The 12259-nt window shown below is 43.3% G+C and overlaps 2 protein-coding genes across 3 annotated transcripts; one reads left to right on the top strand and one right to left on the bottom strand.

Moving 5' to 3' along the window:
* The first annotated feature begins 1201 nt into the window (after nucleotides 1-1201).
* On the top strand, nucleotides 1202-4617 carry mapda (N6-Methyl-AMP deaminase). The gene is made up of 10 exons (XM_070972446.1): nucleotides 1202-1338; nucleotides 1458-1588; nucleotides 1796-1856; nucleotides 1949-2036; nucleotides 2142-2223; nucleotides 2307-2433; nucleotides 2931-3011; nucleotides 3098-3236; nucleotides 3317-3417; nucleotides 4270-4617. Exons 1-10 carry the CDS (start codon nucleotides 1294-1296, stop codon nucleotides 4459-4461), a joined length of 1047 nt encoding a protein of 348 aa, XP_070828547.1. The 5' UTR covers nucleotides 1202-1293; the 3' UTR covers nucleotides 4462-4617.
* A 273-nt stretch (nucleotides 4618-4890) lies between these two features.
* Nucleotides 4891-11952, bottom strand: nat10 (N-acetyltransferase 10). Of its 2 annotated transcripts, none has more exons than XM_070972445.1 (29): nucleotides 11834-11952; nucleotides 11441-11567; nucleotides 11262-11353; nucleotides 11002-11173; nucleotides 10750-10872; nucleotides 10609-10670; nucleotides 10406-10520; nucleotides 10180-10287; nucleotides 9938-10071; nucleotides 9765-9858; nucleotides 9575-9673; nucleotides 9350-9486; nucleotides 8978-9102; nucleotides 8730-8880; nucleotides 7986-8082; nucleotides 7752-7868; nucleotides 7357-7458; nucleotides 7203-7277; nucleotides 6998-7114; nucleotides 6774-6907; nucleotides 6636-6684; nucleotides 6450-6546; nucleotides 6249-6356; nucleotides 5995-6167; nucleotides 5792-5911; nucleotides 5604-5702; nucleotides 5293-5366; nucleotides 5113-5193; nucleotides 4891-5032 (listed from the first exon to the last, which is right to left on the bottom strand). In XM_070972445.1, exons 2-29 carry the CDS (start codon nucleotides 11552-11554, stop codon nucleotides 4891-4893), a joined length of 3111 nt encoding a protein of 1036 aa, XP_070828546.1. In that variant the 5' UTR covers nucleotides 11555-11567; nucleotides 11834-11952. The 2 variants fall into 2 exon arrangements, with proteins under 2 accessions (XP_070828546.1, XP_070828545.1); XM_070972444.1 differs by having other exon boundaries at nucleotides 11441-11564; nucleotides 11834-11936.
* Nucleotides 11953-12259: the final 307 nt, after the last annotated feature.

Below are 12259 nucleotides of genomic sequence, written 5' to 3'. Positions count from 1 at the left end.
TCTTTGGATTTAAGAAAATAATCTGGATTTTCTATGTAGAAAGAAAGGGAGAATGTTAATAAATGTACTGTGTTGCTATTTCAACAATAAAAAAATCTTAAATTTTGAAATTGTTTTGCAATAGTGACTATTTTTAATCATTTTTTTCTAATCAAAGTGTTCTGAGTTCAAGTATTTATAATATTGAAGTAGTAAATATTAGCTCAAACTCCACCAATGTTTAAACTTGCAGTGTAATATTACTAAAATATTGTGCTTAAAACTGATACCAGAATAATTTGGATGTATTTGTTATTTGGAGACAAAGATTTAAAAAAACAAAAACCAAACCAAAAAAAAAAAAAACATACCATCTTATAAACTACAATGCATTATTTTAGATTAAGCTACCCAGAAGCATACAAAATAGCTATAGATACAAAAAAATACGTTTACCAATATTTAAGTACTCCATTCTTCATAATGAGTATTTTTAATAATTTTTTTGAGGTGTATGTTGCTGATAATACTTAATGTAATTTTAAAGTACTAGTTTCAATGCAGGACTTTGACTTGTATTTGATAGTCTAGTATTGATACTTTTAATTCAGTAAAGGATCTAAATATTTCCTTCACCACTGATATTTTATGGTCCTATCATGCGTTTTACTGAATAAAATCAATGATCACTGCAAAGTAACTAGATACAGCTATTAGGTAAGTATAGTAAAGTTTTAAAAAGCACATTGTTTTTCTTAAACTTTGTAAAAGAACATAGGCCAGCGCAGTAGAAATAGTCACAACACCAATATGTGTAAGCTGCAGTTACATGATGAGCTACTTTTAGTATTGCAACGGTTTTTTTCATATACTTATTTTAGTATACTTTCGGAAATCAAGTGTAGCTATATAGAGAAGGCAACAGTGCCACCAAGTGATGACATTATACAATCTTTTACAATTAAAAGAGGAGGATGAATCTATATAAAGATCTGATAGATTTGAATGGTTTTGACAGGAGGAGAATGAGGTAGTGGCTCTATGATGTTCTATTTATTTGTTTTCTGTATTCCTAACATAAAACAAACAGTGTTTTCTGTCGGTAAAATTAGGTTTTTGAAAACGAAATAATTAATTAAGAAAATAAGAGTCATTGTTTTTATCGCGAAGAAGCGGAACCTGTTCGAGGGGGGCTTATTTCTTCGTCGCACTCGCTGGTGTTACAGGAAAATGTAGACTGAAAACAGGCGGGTTGTCAGCGGTATTAGACAGAGAGAGGAAGTCAGGGTTCGCAGACTAAACTCGGACTTTGTGATGGACAATGAGGATGATATCTTTTATCGGGAGCTGCCGAAAGTGGTAAGTCACAAATGTAGTGAAGAAAGCTTCGGAAGAAAATGGACAGAGAGGAGTTTTAGAGGGAGCCAGCGCGGTTTGTGATAGCCACATGCTAACGTCAGCGTTTCGACTGTCACCAGGAGCTTCACGCTCACCTCAACGGCTCCGTCAGCTTCCAAACCATCGAGAAACTCTTCAGCCGAAAACCGCATCTCGACATCGAACACAGCATGACCGCCATCGGCAAAGGCCAGCGGAGGACCCTGGACGAGTGCGTAAAACTTCATCTTATTTTACTTTTTCTGTTTTTCTGTAGAGCCAGCGGGGCTGTTTGAAATCAACGTGGGTCTAATAAATAATTCATTTAGGTTGTTTCTTATCGTGAGTGGTAGATATTTTTTACACGTGTTTAATGGGAGGCAGCTCTGTGAATGATGAGAAGGAGCATCTGTGTAAAAAATGACGGGCGTGTCCGCAGGTGTTTTAAGGTCTTTAAAGTCATCCATCAGCTGGTGGACACGGAGGAGGACATCCTGATGGTGAGGATTCAAGTTCAATTTAGCGTTGACCAGCTTACTTCATTTTTCTCGCCCAGAATATCAGTAACAGACGTGTCTTTTCTTTTTTCCAGGTGGCTACAGATGTCATCAAGGAATTTGCAGCTGATGGTGTCAAATACTTAGAACTGAGAAGCACACCGAGGGAGGAGAAAAGCTCAGGTAATGGTGCCAACAACATACATGGAGGCCGATACTTTGATGGCATGTTTTACCATCAGGATTGTTTGCAGAAATTATTTGTCTTACAAGTTTATCTTTTCCCAGGATTGACAAAAAAGAGATATGTTGAAACTGTCCTCGGAGCCATCCAACAGTGTAAAGACGAGGGAGTGGACATTGATGTCAGGTATTCATTTCATTGTCTTTGAGTGCGATGAAACTGCTGGCCACAGGAGTGCGTGTGTCTAAATGAGCCCGTTTGTCCTGAAGGTTTCTGGTGGCGATCGATCGCAGGAATGGGATTGAAGTTGCCATGGAGACGGTGAAGCTGGCCGAGGAGTTCATGCTGTCCTCCGATGGTCTGGTGGTGGGACTCGACCTCAGTGGAGACCCGACGGTCAGTCATCCAGTGTAGGGCTTGTAGAAAAGAAAAGACGGTTATGGTTTTACTCCAAATGTTGCACATCATTAGAGTGAAAATACCCACCATGTAAAGTACTTATTACAGGTCACAACATACTTTGAATTAGTGTTTTTTTTTATATATATTTGCACATTTTAAACAGTCTGTAGTAGCAGCAGCAGCAGCAGCAGTGGTAGTTGTGTTTGTGTAATTGTGCTTCGTCATATTTTGTAAGATGCATTGTCATTTTCAGATGTAATTTTTTTTTGACAGTCTGACACAAACAAAATACCATTGAGCTCAATGTTTTGGGATGGTACAGTGCAGTTAATGCTCCATACTTCCATACTACCTCAAATCATATCAGAGCTGTCTAGATGGAAAATCGTTCGGTCAAATTAAAGATGAGTTTGTGTGTTTCCACCAGCGGGGGTTGAACCTGGATTTTGTCACAGTTCTTCCTGTTAATTAAAGTAGTTTTTCATTTTAAGGTTGGCCATGGCAAAGACCTCCTTCCTGCTCTACAGATGGCCAAGAACTGTGGGCTAAAGTTGTCGCTGCACCTCTCAGAAGTATGACCACAGTGTTTTTTAGTTATGTGTTATCTGTGGTCACATCATCTGTGAGTGTTGTAACATTACAGCAAAAACTGTTGCAGGTGCCGTCACAGCTGGAGGAGTCAGACTTGTTGTTGAATCTTCCTCCAGACAGGATCGGTCACGGCACCTTCTTGCATCCTGAAGTGGGTGGATCTGAAAGTCTTGTTGACAAAGTGGTGAAGAACAACATACCGCTAGGTAAGACTGAGATCGAATGATTGATCTTCTGTGCTGTGCAAAGTTTAGTTTTTGATTTCTCAACTTTCTCTTTCACGTAGAGCTTTGTCTGACGTCAAATGTCAAAGGACAAACTGTACCGTGTTACTCCAAACATCATTTCAAATACTGGTACCAGCTGGGACATCCAAGTGTCATTTGTGTAAGTTTTATCTCTTTGCGCCTCACAGGCAATTTTAAAAACCTTCAAGTTCACATTTAAATTATTTTTATTGGGGCTGCTTTGATTCCAAACAAGTCGGGGCAACAAAAGACTGAAAAACATGTGGAATGCTCCAAAAACACCTGTTTGGAACATTCCACAGGTAAACTGGTTGATTGGCAACAGGTGATAGTATCATGATTGGGTATGAACACTTGATTGTATGAAGGATATTACTGCATGGGCTCAGGAGTGCTGACAAACCTGTGTTTGTCAGTGAACACAGTTTGTTTGCTAATGACTGCATTCTGTTGTTTTTCACAGCGTCCCAACTTATTTGGAATTAGGGTTGTATGTGTTTATTATCTCAACAGTCTACAGTCACAAAACTGTGCCTCAACTTTTGATTTAATCATATATGTAAAAATATAAAACATTTGACAATGTAACAAAGCATTTGGACAGGAATCAGTAGTATTGATGTTTAGTATCCAGTCCTGGTTTGCTTTGTCAAAGGGCTCTTCTGCAGTGTTAGTGCTGCAGTTTCATTTGGTTGTGGGGTTTGAAAGTGCTATATTAAAAAAAGAAAAAAGTCAAAGATGCAGCAGAGGTCAAAATACTGATATTAAGTCTTCAGGAAGAGCCTCAAACTCTCAACACTACATTTCCCACAATGCAACTCAATAGACCCTCCTCAGACCTACCTTCTGTTTTCATAGGCTGAGCACTCACGATGAGTGAACAGACACTGAAGTGAAGCCTCCTTTTAGAAAATGAACATTTATGTCAAAGCTGAATGGTGATAAAGTCAAAGTTCCCCATGAATGATTTTTATCCTTTGTCACATTTCAGACTGACGATAAAGGAGTCTTCTGCACAGACTTGTCTCAGGAATATCAGCTGGCAGCTTCCACCTTCGGTCTCAGTCGCGAGGCCGTGTGGAAGCTCTCCCAGCAGGCCATAGACTGCATCTTCGCACCAGACGCCGTGAAACAGCAGCTCAAACAGAAGTGGACTGAAATCCAGCCTCAGCTGTTCAAGTGACACGTTCAGTGGAAACTAGAGCCAATCATATACCTCACATTTCAGTTAAAAAAAAAACCTTTTTACTCGTCTTTGTACAAATGATGACATCAACTAAAAGGGAACTCTTAACAGAACTGTAAAGACATTTGAAATACTTGAAAGTAAATGACACTGATTGAGAGTAAGTGTGTTATTTTGAGCTGATATTCAGTGTCTGTGCAGTGCTGCACTCAAAATGAATGAAAGCAACAAACTTGTTATGACACAATGTAGAAATGTTGGTGTGTCTGGGGAGCAGAACTCAAAAACACTCTTCAGACATCCAGTCCTGTTGTGCTCTTCACTATCTGCAAGTCTGTCCAAGATGTCCAAAGCTGTCCAGATCACAGCCGCTGATGCAGCTTTGTGCCCACACACACCGTCCTCTCGACGCAGCACCGTTTACGATCACATCTTCTTTCCAAACTTGCCGCGCTTCTCCTTGTTCTTCTTGAATTTGCCTTGTTGCATCTCCTTTTTTAGTTTCCCCTGCTGCGGAGCCCCGTTGCTTGCTATGGCGTTTCCCCCGTCCAGCTTCCTCTTCTTGTTACTGTTGGGAGAAGACATCGTTACTGACGTGTTTCTACAACAGCCGAACACCACAGCCAGAGATCCTGAGTGTCACTGTACCTCTTGATGCTGACAAGAGCTGTGGTCCCTGCTTTCTTCAACACCTGGTCCCATTCTGCATCGTCTCCACGGATCTTATACCTAGAAAAACAAAGAAAATCATTACAGGAAATATTGCCCCGTTCATTGTTTTAAATTTAAAACCCCCATACACCCCCCCCCCCCCCGTGCCATACTCACTCTTCTAGATCCATTTCCTTCACTTTCTCTACCTCCTGCTTGTGTCTCTCCTCAAACTCCTTTGCTGCTTCATTCTGTTAGAAGCAGATTCATTTTTAAACATTTTTCCCCTCAAACAGAAAAAATAAGAAGAGACACAGCCAACATTTTTTCCATTAATGATCAATGTGTTGACTTTTCCAGTTAATTATATAAATCACAGTTGTAAAATAAAAAGAACATGTTTCTTTTTCCAACAAACAGCTCAAAATCCTGCAAATATTTTACATTTTCTCTTAATAAATGATGTAAATAAACTGTTTTCCACATACCAGATCATCATTAAGGCTTCTGACAGTCGGCTCCATGGAAACGTCTTTGGGGGCCACCATCTCAGCCTCAATAGCTTTTTCTTGGATGCTGGTGAAGACCTTGGATGACAAAGGCAGAATAATGTGTGTGAATGTCACTGCGATAGTTTTGAAGGCAGATTTTGTGGCATCTTCAAAAATGGACTTACTTGCACAAATTTCCGGATGAGACGGTTGAAGAGGCCCATGAGCTGCGAGCTGGGGAGCTCGATTTCCTTCTCTAGCTGGTCCACTGATTTGTGCTGTAAGCCTATCCCCAGCAGTAATGCCTAGAGAGGGCAGGAACAGTCAACAAAAAACTGATTTCATGCCAAAGAAACAACGAAAATCACGACAAAAGGGGGAAACTTACACACTGCGCGGCTGAGAGAGAGATGTCGCCGAGCTGCTTGAGGAAAAAGATGCGTGCCACTGTTGGGATCAGGTCCATGATGAGGTGGTAGTCCACCATGCTCCTCGAATACAGTTCCAGACGTTTCAGGTCGTAAGGGCTGAAATGGGCTGCCAGCTCGGAGCTACTGAGCTCTGTGAAGGTCAAAGACAAGTCAGCCGAGGTGTTAAAACACAGAGGAAACATGATCAGCTTCGTCAGCAGAGGATTCTTACTGCTCGTCTCCTCCTTGGACTTCTTATTCTGCAGGATGCTGAGCGCCAGGCTTGGATGGAAGCCGCCAAACTGGTAGGAGAGGAGAGACAGGAAGCGCCGGCGGAAATCTGAGGAAAACGAAAAGAACTGTTCAGTCAGACTGATAAGTTTAAACGTGGCATTTCTCAAGATGGAGCACAGGACAAGAGGAGGAAGGTCACCTTTCCAGAAGGCAGACAGCCACTGGCTCTGCTCCGGGGCTTCGTCTGTATTCAGCTCCTTCAGCATCACACAGGAGTGCTCTCCTGTCAGGTCGTTCTAGGTAGACAGACAGACACCTTTATAACTACATCATGTGACAACAGCACAATGACAGAAACCCATTGGAAAGATCATTTTACACTTACAGGGGTTTGCCTTAAGTAGACTGGAGTGTAGCCCGCCTTCTTCCAGAACCTGTCAGGTTACAAAAAGAGTTTTTAACATTTCTAAATCTGCAGAACTATCATGACCCCTTCCTCTTGTCTGCCTCCAAGGAAACTCACTTCAGCAGCTGTGCAGTAAGGCCATAGGAAACTCCAAGATAGTCCAGTCTCTCTGCTCTCCTCTCACTCAGCTTGAGCAGCAGGGGAGGGAGCTCCTTCCGTGGAGTGATCACCTCCTCCAGCAGACTGACAGCCTGGACAACAACAGGAAGTGTCAAAGAAACATGCATTTAATCTGCCTAATCTAGTCTTTTAAACATATTTTATGGCTTTAATTGTATTACCTCACTGCTGACGGAGGTGATCTCATTGTGATTTGAGTGTGTGTTCTCATCCATGGTGGGAAACTTGCCCTCATAGTACATCTGCAGCAGCTGGAGAGCTCTGGAGCCGTAGCCCATCTGGGGGACAGGTAGGAAACCAGTTACACACAGTGCATCCAGATTTGATAAAAACTGGACAAACAGGCCTTTCTTTGCGGGTTCTTACCCCTTGATAGTCTGGATTGACAGCTATTCGCACCACTCGGCCCCCAGAGAGGCCAGCAAACTCTGAGTCTTGGAACTGCAGAGAAAAGAGCAGAGGGGTGTTTGCACAGTTCAAACAGGAGCTGCTGTCAAAAAGGTTTGTGACCAGTGTGTACCTGCTCTGACACCGTCCAGGGAATGAGGTCACCTGAGGCCTTCTTCCCTCGAGACAGACTGTTCAGGATGGACTGCCGAGATATTTCTCCCTCCAGACACACCTAAGAACCGCAGAAGAACAAATGTAGTCAGTCAAGTCAATAAACTGGTTTGTCACAAAAGGCAGAAAACTGGAAAAAAAAACATGCAAACAAGGAAACAGATTCTCTCTCAACGCTTTCAATCAATGACAAACTGACAGTAAATGAAGGAACAGCTGATTTGGAGGAAGCTCATCTTTCTTCTATTATTGGGACAGATTCGCCTCCTCCCACAGCTGTTTGCTTTCAAACGCATGGAGCAGCCATCGCTCGTGCCCTTTCATAACAGAGAATTAAACAGATCTCATCTTTACCTGCACCACAGCGAGGACCTCAGGTAGTGAGTTCTGTGTGGGGGGAACAGGCGGCAGGAGACAGAAGAGGTGATGGGCCGGAGCGTCGGATAACATCTGCAGGTCGTTTGGTGAATTCTGGACCCGGAGAAATCATTGAGTCAGCATATAAACATAATAAAACATAAAAGAGTGCGGGGCCGTTATGCTCCTTGAGGGAAAATGAGATTTGAGAATACAACCTATAAATATCACCTTGTAGTGCGAAGCCACGTAGAGAGCCATGAGCCTCTGCAGGAAGGCCTCAGATGCTTTGTGGTAACAGAACAGAGTGTCTCTGTTCACATAATATCTGCACCGTGTGGGCTGAGGACAAACGCAGAAGAAACTACAACCTGTATGCTTCACTCATCTGTTTTCTGACAAATGCAGACAAAATGATTCAGACCTAAAGCAGATAATCCAATATGCTGCGATCCAGGCCTGATTTGATCTGGAATCGATGTAGCCTCTGACTTCTATCAATTTTTAAATATCTGTTATTAGCCACCTGAAGACATCACAGACTGCCGTTTTTCTGAATTTTCGATGGGTATATTTCTTTTCTGAGCAAATGGATAAATCAAGAAAATGATCAGCTGTAATAACAATGATCATTATTTGCATTCAGCTCTAAATGCTTGTGTCCACTGAAATGTCACCAGAGAAGCACACTCATTTTAACCATTAACCCTTATTATTAGCTTGTTTTTTGGCTTGTATGACATGCTGTGTGTGTGCATGTGTGTGTGTGTGTGTGTGTGTGTGTGTGTGTGTGTGTGAGCGAGAGACAGGCCTGATAGAGACCAAAGGTAACTTTAAGGGTACGGTCACAAGTGAACGAATGCAGGGGAATGCCCATCACCTGTCGATGCCAAATTTGTAGAAAAGTGCACGTGATTCTGTAACTCCATGAATGTGCAACCGTACCCAAAGTCCTTTAAAGTGCATCAAGGATACAAGTCACAAGTCTGTGGAAGCGGGCAGCCAGAGATGAGCCTGGGTATGTTCAGACAGTCCAGACAGAGAAGATCATTCAGCCACTTTTCCACCGCGTCTCCGGGGGCGTAGCGAATGGACTCGTGAAGAGCAACCTCGTGAAGAGAGCGAGCTGTGCACGGAGACAGGAAACAAGCAGTCAGATGGACAGACGGTAGACACACACACTGGACACACACACGCACACAGTAAAACACAGAGATGTTTACCTGCTGCGAGCCTCGCTGTGTTGGTGGACCTGTTCTCTGCTGACAGGCTCTGCTGACTGTCTGCACTCTGCTGCCTCAGCTGCTGAATCAGTTTGAGGGAAAGAGAGCGCCCAGTGCCTTCATACCTGCACAGATGAAGGAACACAGGGCTTAGAAATGCAAATAACTAAAGCTGAAATGATGAAGCAGTTTATCAATAAACAGAGGAATGAAAATGGAAATAATCATTTTTGCAGCCCACAAATAATACTGCTTATTATTGCTTCTATGTTGCTGGTGATTAAATCCATCACTCAAAATGTCCTCATGTGTTACGTTTTTCACAAGATGTGATATGTGAGTATGTGAATATCATCCAGCTCCATTACTGACCCGTTGATGGTGGAGGCCATGAAAACCAGATAAGGCCCGAGCAGCTTCTTCACCAGAGGAAGAGGGATGGCTGCAGCCTCATCGATGACCAGCAGTTCAGCCTGGCCCAGCTTCACTGCGTCACCCGGGTGGATGTACTGTTGGCCACATGAACAGGAGGTCAGAAATGTTCACTGACGACTGTGAATACCAGGAAACAGAGAGGAGCGGTCTGGCCTTGTTCACCTGAATAGTCTGCCGATGCTCTTTGAAAATGTTCACCCGCACCACAGCTTTGTTGAACTCTGGATTCAAAGATTGGATGATTTCATAGTCGAGATGCTCCTACAAATGAAAAAGGAGGATATGAAGCAGCGTGTACTCATAGCATGAAGATGCCACCTCTGATACAGGGAAGAACTCTAAGGCAGCTGACCTGATACTGCAGAGCATCAAAGCCTTTAAAGATGAATTCAAACATGGTGTGGAGGTTGTCCGGGCTCGGTGAGGTCACAAAGATGTTGGAGTAGCTGTAAAGACGTCAGGCAATCATTAGCAAAAATGTTGGATGCTATAAAAGACAAAACTGACATTATAAAAAGTCTGTACCCAAAGGCCACAGCTCCAGCGACAGCCAGCCCCAGAGCTGCAGACTTGCCTCGACCACGGGCAGCAGTCAGGGCCACGGTGCTCCTCAGGGTCTTCTCTGAGATTGCCTCAATGAACTTAAGCACTCCTTTAGCCTGGAAGACAATGCAATCATTAAAAATGGATACAAAATAGGACGACTACTGAGGTGTCATTTCTCAGTCATGATCTTTGAAGTGGGTCTTCATTGGTGAGGTCCTGACCTGGTCCATGGTCTTGCAGCAATCCACCAACACACCAACAGGCTGAGTGTCCTGAAGGGACTCCTTCAGATCCTTCAGCTCCTGTTCTCGTGGAGACAAACTGTCCTCCTGGAGGGGGGAGACATTGAGCAAGCAAGTATAAAAACTTTATTTATACAGCACTTTTCAAAACACTGGTCACAATGTATTTCATAGAAGGGAGAAGAAAAATATTCTACTCAGTCACCTGAGTCTTTGGGGGGACGGGCTTGATGTTTGCCATGTGGCTGGAGATTGGCAGGACGTTGAGTTGGTCATCAATGACAACACAGTTTTTGCAGGATGCAAGCGACAGAATGAACCTAGAAAACAAAATGAATAACACTGCTAAACTGTCAGTCCACTGACTAAAGATGCTCTAAATGCCACGACAGCCTGAGGAGAGCTCACCTCTCATTGAACCTTCCCACCACATCCTGATGAGCCTCAGTCCGGTACCGAGAGTGCACGTCCTGGATGAAAACAAGCCACAATGATCCCGAACCATCTGACAAGCAAACAGAGTCTGATGTGTTGAAATCAGAGGCTTACCATAGTCATAGTGTACAGCTGCTTGAGAGAGTTCATTGTCCTCAGCAGTAACACCACAATTCCACCTCCTTCCACCGTCTCAACGGTTCTTGCTAAGAGGTTAGGAGTGAGGGCTTCAAAATCCTGTGAGATACAGAAAGCACCATTAGTCTACACACAGTAGTGATTCCCAACATTTTAAGGGATCTTTTCTGCTCTTTGGTGTATCTTGGTGTACTTATATTGAAGTACAGCCAAAGAGGAGTGACTCACCTGCAAGACGCACATGCCGAAGGTGTTTCCCAGGATCTTGTGGGTCTCATTGTAGTAGCAGTAGCGGATGTTGGTCGCAGCGATGAACAGTTCGAAGGGATCGTCCTGATTCAGGTTCAGCGTGCCAGTTTTTATCTTCTTTTGCAGCTGCCTCATGCGCTTCTTGCGATTGCTGTTTCGAGACATTTTTCACACGTTTCGTTCCTTCCAGACACAGTAAATGTCAAACAGCTAAATCTCAGAGAGGAGGTTCCACTCACCTGCTGAAGCCCAGGTCTTTTTTGTAGCACCAGAGGACAGAGGGTCGTGCTCTGACGGCGGCTTTGGACAGCATGTGATGCAGGATGACAACCTGGATCACAGAGAGTAGTCAGTTGCACGAACAAAAGGGATCTTAAAATAAGCCAAATGCTACTCAGACTGATAAATTTAAGATTACCTGATCTCTTCCACGATCTCCCACCACCACAAATATGGTCCGATGCTGCAAAGCGACTCCATTCTCTATCTGGACACGAATCCGGTTGTCTACCTTCTTGCGGACTGTCGCCATCGTCTTACTGCTGCTGAGAGAAATGAGAAATATCACACACACGACGAACTGTCACACTAATGCAAATGAGCATATGTTAGTGATGCTTTGTGACATAAGCGTTGCAGTTACACCCATAAAGTCCTGTCAACTGAGTTAGGAGGAAGCTTTGACTGGAGCTAACTTAAAGCCCAAACAAATGAGAGTTAATGGCAGCCGGAAATCTAAAATCTGCCGCAACGCGAGGAGGAAATACACAGAATTAAAGCGTCGTTTCACACACTAAACGTGTCCAATTACCTTCAGATACAGACGCGCTGGTGGTTATTTAGTCTTCACGAAACTCTAACAAGTCGAGGGCTGAAGCTACACGCCTGCCATCATGCTGTTGATACTCTCACGTGGAGACACCAGTTCATGGAGGACCCCGGGGTGACGTCATCACTGCGCGTCGGTGTGGGAGAAACAAAGCGGATGGAGGGCTGTTTACTTTGAAGCTCTTCATTTTATATGGAAAGACCACATGCTCAAATGCAAATTGACTAAAAAGAAGCCACACAACTAATTAACATAGAAGTCAGGCCAGATATTGAAACATTATGGGGACTGAAGAATAGTAGAGCACTGAAAACAGATATTTATAAAGCTTCAAATCTTTTTCTTTAATTCTTTATTGCTTGTTAGATGGTGCCCTTGTGTATTTGTTCTGGCCTGTCTTTTTGTTGA

This window comes from Chaetodon trifascialis, chromosome 10 (assembly GCF_039877785.1).
Source record: "Chaetodon trifascialis isolate fChaTrf1 chromosome 10, fChaTrf1.hap1, whole genome shotgun sequence".
Taxonomy (NCBI): Eukaryota; Metazoa; Chordata; class Actinopteri; order Chaetodontiformes; family Chaetodontidae; genus Chaetodon; species Chaetodon trifascialis.
The sequence above is the reverse complement of the archived record's forward strand: the minus strand, read 5'-3'. Positions and strand labels throughout refer to the sequence as shown.